The 8,572-nt window shown below is 37.7% G+C and overlaps 1 protein-coding gene across 1 annotated transcript in view; it reads left to right on the top strand.

Annotated features, from left to right (window-relative positions):
• nvd (cholesterol 7-desaturase nvd) overlaps positions 1 to 6,904 on the top strand; it is a 455,974-nt gene extending 449,070 nt beyond the window's left edge. The window contains exons 7-8 of the mRNA XM_070995657.1: positions 6,139 to 6,250; positions 6,303 to 6,904. Of these exons, the coding sequence (XP_070851758.1) occupies positions 6,139 to 6,250; positions 6,303 to 6,518 (328 nt within the window). The 3' untranslated portion in view covers positions 6,519 to 6,904. The remainder of the gene's footprint in view (positions 1 to 6,138; positions 6,251 to 6,302) is intronic.
• Positions 6,905 to 8,572: the final 1,668 nt, after the last annotated feature.

Consider the following 8,572-nt stretch of genomic DNA (forward strand, 5'->3'; position numbering starts at 1 on the left):
ACATAAGAAATGCAACATCAGCACAAGGCAGGATGTTGCTAAACGACACCCACTCAGCAGAGCTCTAGAAAATACTTTCTTAGCATTTACACACCCACACATACATAATTGTAAACACTTAAAATTCTTTGGCGGAGGTTTTGTTTGAATCTCAAGCCACAATAAAGATTATTCCATTTGGAACAACCAAACAGAAGACATCAAGTGTTTATTTAAAATCTTATCACCATCAGGAGCAGTAATTATAAGTTTCTATAACTGGCGCAGGACCAAAATGATAAAAACAATTATTTTTATATTTTATATGCAAAAGTAAGTTTAAAATAATAATGTGATGGAAGTGAGGTGTGTGGTGTAAATAGAAAAAAAAAGGGTGCACATTTATAATAACGATAAAATTTTGAAAGGCATAAAATGAACAAAAACAAAGAACATTGGCAAGAATAAGTTAATTGAAATAATGTGTTGACTGTGAAACGCAACCTGGCGACCCGCAACCATAGAGTAAGAATCTATATAGAGGTTTCAATTGCTCTGCCCGAACCTCTGCCCAACCTCTGCTAAGAACCCATTCAAGGCCAAGTTTGAAGCTAACTTAGGTGCGAAGCAACAGCAATAGGGATTTCGATTAAAAACAAAAACAAAACAGTGAGCAAGAGCGGTGCAGAATGAGGTGGGAAGGAATTACAAGTTCGATCGAACTTGTCAAAAAGAGGGGAAATAAGCATTTTTCGCCTAGGTGGCATCATAGCCTCATTATCTAAAGAGAGCGGCAGAGCAATTGGCGCCTCTATATAGTTCATTACTCTATGCCGCAACGTCATCGAACCATATAGTTCGACGGAGTGAGTTGTGAGTATGACGTTCGAAGGTTCGATGTTGGAAGCGAACGTCAAACATGCAGCTTGGGGAAAGAAACTCAGGTCGCTGATTAAATACTCTGCCTGTGTCAATAAATGAAAAAAAAAAATAAAATAAATAGAAGATACCTATTGCAAGTGACTGTCCGCTCGTGGCTGGAATAAATGCATCGCGCAGGAATTCCAGTTAGCTTCAGCACGGTGCAAAAAAAAAAAACAAGTGTAGAAACAAAAATGTTATTAGTGGCTGCCATTAGTATCACTGCATCGTGCAAGGGTATTTGGTGAACCGCAAAGTTAAATAAAAGAAGGAACAAACCATAGCACATACAAGATGAAATTGTTGCCATATCGGAAACCACTGCATCGCGCAAGGGTGACGGTTAAGCCATAGTAATAGAAAAAAAAAGAAAACATAAAAATAATATATATATATGTTACAAAATTATGAGGGAATCCGATACCACTGCATCGCGCAAGGGTATAGAAGGGTATGTGAAGAAAAGTAACAAAAAACACATACACAACACTTCCAACACAATAAATTCTCAAGAAATAATAAAACAAATTGAACAAATGCTAATACCAGAATTTTACAGATAAATGACACCGACACACACCTTACTTCTAAAGAAAAGGAACGATTAGGGAACAACACACACACCAGGAGAAAAGCTAAGAAAAAAAATACATAATAATACATAGGCATAAACAAAAAAATATTAATTTAATTAGTAGAAAAAAAGAAAATTGTAAATGCCAAAAATCAGCAAAGTCAATAAATCACTTAGGCCTCTGACTAGAAGTAAAGTTATCAAAAAGGCTACCAGTTTTCCAACGATAGTGGAACAATTAAATTTTTGAGCCAACTGTCTATCAATTATATCATGTTATACCAATTCCAATTAATGGGACACATTTATTAGTAATACTAAATTATGTAGCAATTAATAAGTATAAAATACGCTTCTTTAACAACCAATGTTCAAAAGTTCATGAAACTTTTATTTGCGAGAGCGAAGAGTTGGGTGTTGATATAAAGGGAAAGGAGTGTTTGAGGAAGATTTTTACAGTACGCGATTCAGTAAATCTAGAGGGGAGAGAAATGGTTTTGGCACCTGAGGATGGACACATATTCATTTTCAATGCTTTGGACTTACCTGTAAACAACACGTGTGGAGAAGATATGACAGTATCGGGGGCGATAGCAATCAAATATGCAAACTGTTCGAACGAAATAAATGGCATAAAGTATGATGGCCAAGTTATAGAACATAAAGAGGACCATATAGTACTTCCCACTACAATAAGTAAGCAGTTACTTATAAATAACACCAAACAGGAGTTAAACCTAGAAGTTTTACTTCTCGAAGATATGAGAAACCTGAAAAAAGTAGTGTACATAGGAAAAGTACAGGAAAGAATTTTTTCTGTAATATACGGTATGTTGGTGCTTCTAACGATAACGGTACTGGCAATATGGAGAATTAGAAAAACCAAAACAATCTTTACCCCCAACGCTTTTCTGCACAATGTCGCTCTGGATATACCACAGATGTGGCCATCGCTCCATTCTCGGGGGGAAGAGTTACCATACCGGTACCATCAACTACGCCACCGCCTAAACCTCCCCGTGCTACCCTTTTTCCATTAGACAGTGGCCGGCAGCTAGCCGTTCGTTGTCCCACATAGGATCGACATAAGAAATGCAACATCAGCACAAGGCAGGATGTTGCTAAACGACACCCACTCAGCAGAGCTTTAGAAAATACTTTGTTAGCATATACACACCCACACATGCATAATTGTAAACACATAAAATTCTTTGGCGGAGGTTTGGTTTGAATCTCAAGCCACAATAAAGATTATTCCATTTGGAACAACCGAAGAGAAGACATCAATTGTTTATTTAAAATCTTATCACCATCAGGAGCAGTAATTAAAAGTTACTATAACTCCTGCGATGTGCCTGGCAAACCAACAGATCGCCGTCATCAAAACATCGTCTTAAGGAAGCCACTCGCACACTGAATCAAGCTCTAAAGCAAGAAACAGAAAATGTACAGCTGCGGAACCTTAAAAAACTTTCGCCAACCAGTACAAAACATCCTCTGTGAAGGGCTCACCCAAATCTGAACTCTGCAATCGAAAACGTCACTCCGATAAGAAATTCATCTGGCAGCTGGGTCCGCAGCGACGAAGATAGATCCGAAACTTTTTCTTTACATCTCAGAAACGTCTTCCAGCCGAACCAGGCCACTGCTTCATTTGTCCAACCACAAATCGAATCTGAATCTATTTCCCTACCACCATGGTTTCAGCCAAAGGAGATCGCGAAAGTCATTGGGGAACTGAAACCGAAAAAGGCCCCTACTGGTTACCAAATAACCCCAGGACGAGCCACAACACAGCTAGCAATCAACTTCCCCGTAGTAGAGAGGTGGCTATCTGATTGGCGGATTAAAATATATGAACAAAAATGTAAACACGTAACGTTTACTTTCAACAGGCAAACATGCCCTCCACTATCATTAAATATTACGCAGATTCCCAAAGTCAACGATGTAACGTATCTCGGCGTCCACCTTGACAGACGACTAACCTGGAGAAGACACATCGAACGCAAGAAAGTACATCTAAAACTAAAAGCCAGCAGCTTTTACTGGATTCTTAACGCTCGTTCGCCCCTGCGTTTGGACTACAATGTTTTGCTCAACATTTTCACTCTCAAGCCCATCTGGACATATGGCTCCCAGGTATGGCGGAACGCCAGCAGCAGCAACATAGACATTATTCAATCGAATATCCTGCGTGCTAGCACTGGGGCACCATGATATATTCGCATCCAAAACATCCACAGTGACCTTACCGTAAAAGATGAAATAGACAAACAAAAAGCGTCCTACAATGAAAAACTCTCTATGCACCCCAATCGCCTCGTAAGAGGCTTGACTTGGGTTTCCAGCCGATCCCGTCTACAACGCAACGACCTGCCAAGCCATCAATAACTTTCGGGCCCCCTATAGCACAATATCAGTCATATGACTGTTAGTTAGATTAATTAGTTTAAGATTTGATACACTTATTGTTAGTAGCTAAAGGGAGAAGATTTAATAAAAAAACAGCAAAGCATTTAGAAAAAAAAAATTTGGGGATAATAAAGTTTTGTTTTCTTTGCGATTGAGCTGGAAGAAGTTTCAGAAACAAGTAAGACGCTTAACGGGTGCACACAATCTTTTGAAAATAAATTGATGTCTTAAGGTCAATCCACTGACTAAGGCTAAGGTCAAGAATATTATTGACTAAGTGGGAAGTTTGGTAAGTGCGACGAAGATTAAACACGTGATGGACGATTGAATTACAAGCAACAGTTAATGTTTGCGTATCTTGAGTGTCGCAATGCCCAAAAATTTCAACACCGTAAAACAGGGTGGGGTAGCTGAGTTGGCAAGAACTACTGGCAAAGTAGAAAGCTGTCTCAGAAGCGCTTATGCTTGCCCAGCTGCTTTGTAAATATGTTTGCTCCATGTTACCGTGTTATTAAAGGTGATACCCAGGTTGCCTGCAGATTCTTCATATATTATTGGGCTATTGCCAATTATTACAATCGAGAGTTGCGAAGTGTCGAAGGGTTTTTTGTAAATAACTATAAACTTGCTTTTTTTGGCTTAGACATAGTCCGTTTGCAATGGCCCAGTTATAAATTTTGAAAAGTTGGGTATTATACATACTTTTACAATCATTGACTTGACATAGAGACTTACTAGCATAGAACTGCACATTATCAGCGTATAAATGGACATCACCAAGGGACAGAACATTATATTATTTACATAGATGGAAAACAATAAGGGCCCTAACACAGAACCTTGGGGAACACCTCTAGTCACCGAAACAATGCGGGAAGTACATAACCCAGACACGACTGCTTGTGGTCTACCTGATAGATACGACCTCAAGAGCATAACTGCAGAGTCCTAAAAATTGAAGAGGCTTCTTAGCTTGGTGCTTAGAGTACTATGGTTGACGGTGTCGAAGGCCTTGCTGTGATCAAGTAGAGTCAATAACGTTACCCAATTTTTATCTATCCTTGATTGAATGTCCTCAACTACATCAGTAATGGCACTAATACAACTCCTATTTTTTCTGAAACCAGATAGCTTCTCACTAAGCATGGAATTTTTATCCATAAAGGGTTGTATCTGTACCGCCGGTACATTTTCAAAATTTTTTGATAAGAAAGAAGGAAGGACTTAAAAATAATAATTTTTCTTCATACGATTAATAACTCAGGCAACCCAATTACTTTTGGGACATGATTCGTTTTACGTTTTCACAAAGAACAAAAACATAAAAAAACTTGCATGTTTGGAGAAACTATTTCTTGAATATGCTATACGAATTTGAAACTCGTTGGTTATAATTTTAAAAAGATTACTAATACCTCAAAATTTATATATAAGCTTCAACAACACTTTAACACACTGACATAAATGAAAAATAATATATTATTGAAAAGGCTTTTTAAAAAACTTGACTTTCAGATACCCGTTACTTAGCTAAGAGAGTGCTGGACGGCACACCGCAAAAAACGCCACCTAGCGTTCATTCCTATCGCCTGTTTACGAGACTTTACTAACACTAGCGTCTATAAAAATGAAGAAGGGAGATGGAGATGGGAACAGCAAAGCAGCAATATTGCACTTCCCGAAACCTCGCATCCTAGTCATTTGCTTCTAACTTCTTAATAGATGACCCGATTTGGACAATTTTTGGCAAATAAACAAAATTGCATTAGCACTTTTAAAAAATCTCAAAACGTGGGAGCTAGACAAGTTTTATGGGCGTTTGGGGGTTTTAGAGTGGGCGGGGCACCATGCTGAAATAAACTTGCGCTCTCTCAGAACCTCAAGAATCTGCATCCCAACTTTCAAGCTCTACCTGTTACATACTTTGCGACGAATCTTGTGTACCATTTTACCCTACGAGTAACCAGTATAACAAATACGTTGGAACAAGTTACTCCCCATTACACTAAAATCAGCCTGCTTTCTACAAACTGTCTAGCTTTTATACAGGAAATCAGACAAGCAGGCGAACAGTCAACAGACCTGGTTCGAAAATTTCTGCTTTGTCTTATTGCAAAGAGTGCGCAGGGTAATATTACCATACGAAGGATGTACAAAGCTCTACATTTCATGGCAGCAAATATATTTTACCAATTATATAGTTATATGGTACTCATGCCTTAATTTTATTATTGATATTTTTTCTTAAGGTGGTTCCCAACTCCTGCAAAATTAAAACATTTAGCTGAAGTACATCTACACCATACGTTGGAACTATTTGGAAAGTTTTATATTTTTCGGATGGACGTCTGTGGCAAACAAGTAAGCATAAATATATTTTTTAAAAGCTTTTTACTTATTTTTTAATTTTAAGATTGGACCATCATACGTTTGCCTCGAAATTAATTCACTTACATTTGGAGAGCTCAAACTTTTTCAATATATTACCCCAATTGAGCCGCTGTTGCAAAAAGTTTTACATCAATTTTATGGTCCCCGTTGGATGGGACCACTTATGAAAATTTTCATTTATGGAGAAAGTCTAATGATAAAGAAAATATTTAAGCCTGTACCCCTTATAAGAAACTAATTATTTTACTTTTAGTTTGAACGCGATATAAACATATGGAACAATAAAATATTTATTCGGAATCCTATCATAGCTAAAGAAGATGCTTCAATAAAGAAGTTTAGAATTTGGTTTTCACAATTCTACCCATCCAACAGCAAACCATATTCTGAAGTCAGTGCTGGCTGGTAGTAAACAAATTGGATGGTGCATTTAAAAAATTGTCATTAAACACAGGAAAATCCACATTTTGTTTCAAAAAGGCAAATACTTTTGTTGCCAGCTAGCCCCCATCGAGCTTCACAAAATTTTTAAAATTATTTTTGAGGAATTTATTTATACTAACGCATATTTAAAAATATGCACTTAGATAATTTACTTAAAAAATAAAAGCAAAAGTCAATAATCTTTCTTACTGTCAAGAAAGCGTTTTTATTACAGCTTAACATTGGGAAACTGCGTAATGCAGAAAATATATATTCAATGTAGTCCCAAGGGAATGTGATAAAGCTGTTTAATGCAGCGATAAAAAGTTAACATAACAAGGTAATGAAGAGATTCCCTTGGAAATATATATTTTTGATTTTAAGAAAATAGGACGAGCCAACATCTTGCTACCATTAAATCCCTTTTGTTGTTATATATTCTTGATCAGAATCACTAGTAGAGTCGATCTAGCCATGTTCGTCTGTCTGTCCGTCCGTATGAGCGCTGAGATCTCGGAAACTATAAAAGCAAAAAATTTGGAATTTGGAATGTAGATTCTTGCCCATAACGCTAGCATCTACTTCTTAAGTATCTTTGAAAAAATTAAAATAGATCTGGTTATACCCGTTACTCGTAGAGTAAAAGGGTATACTAGATTCGTCGGAAAGTATGTAACAGGCAGAAGGAAGCGTTTCCGACCCCATAAAGTATATATATTCTTGATCAGGATCACTAGCTGAGTCGATCTAGCCATGTCCGTCTGTCCGTCTGTCTGTCCGTCCGGATGAACGCTGAGATCTCGGAAACTATAAGAGCTGGGCTATTCAGATTTGGCGTGCAGACTCCTGAGCTTCTCAGCAGCGCGCCACGCCCAATCTAATGCCCACAGACCACCCAAACCTGTGACGGCCACAGTTTTCATGCTAGATAAAAAATTTTAACTGAAATGTATTGGTCTCGACAATGCCTATCGATTGAACCTAAAAAAAAATTTGCCACACCCACTCTAACGCCCATAACGCTTAAATCTGTCTGCCGCCGGTAGGTGGCGTATTTTAATCTCGCTTTGCTGCTTGCATATCTCCATTTCCCTTTGATCCCTTTAGCTGAGTAACGGGTATCTGATAGTCGAGGCACTCGACTATAGCGTTCTTCCTTGTTTTGATTATAAATGTCCATCTACATGCCGAAAATGGTTCAATTAGGACATTTCATTAAAAAGTTATAAGAAATTACTACACGGCAGTCCACGTAGTGACGAAGCGCACCAGCAGGGCGTGCGAAGGCGACTTCTATATATACACCAAGAAATTAAAATCAACTGTAATCGCCCGGTTGTTTCGAGATACATCAATCGAAAGGTATTGCAAAAACTAAGAGGATTACATACCAAGACTTAAAAAAAACAATTATTTTGGGAGAAACGGCGGTGAAATTTTAAAAGTGATAATTTAGAAAATTTGATTTGTTAGGGCCGGCGATAAACACCCCCGCTGTTAATCTACTTGTGTTCGCCCTAAAAACACGCGTCTAATGACACCTAAACTGTCAAAATCGGATGCTCCGTTCAAAAGTAATACGCAACAATATAAGAAGCATTAGTTCTAGTAATACGCACCAATATAAGAAACATTAGTTCTACCGCTTTTGGAAAAACCAACTAGTTTCGCGAGAAAACAGATATAAATAGCCAAATTTTGCACACCTGTAACTTGTGAACTACTAAAGCTAGAGAAGGGTGCTATATGTCGTTAGAAAGGTATTTTAAAATGCTGTGTACGCCATTCTAACACAATTTGTCTTAATACCATAGTTTTAGGATTATGGGCAAAAGTTTTTTTCATTACATTTTCTTTAGCCTTTTTCCT

The sequence above is a fragment of the Drosophila suzukii genome, chromosome 3 (genome assembly GCF_043229965.1).
Source record: "Drosophila suzukii chromosome 3, CBGP_Dsuzu_IsoJpt1.0, whole genome shotgun sequence".
NCBI lineage: Eukaryota > Metazoa > Arthropoda > Insecta > Diptera > Drosophilidae > Drosophila > Drosophila suzukii.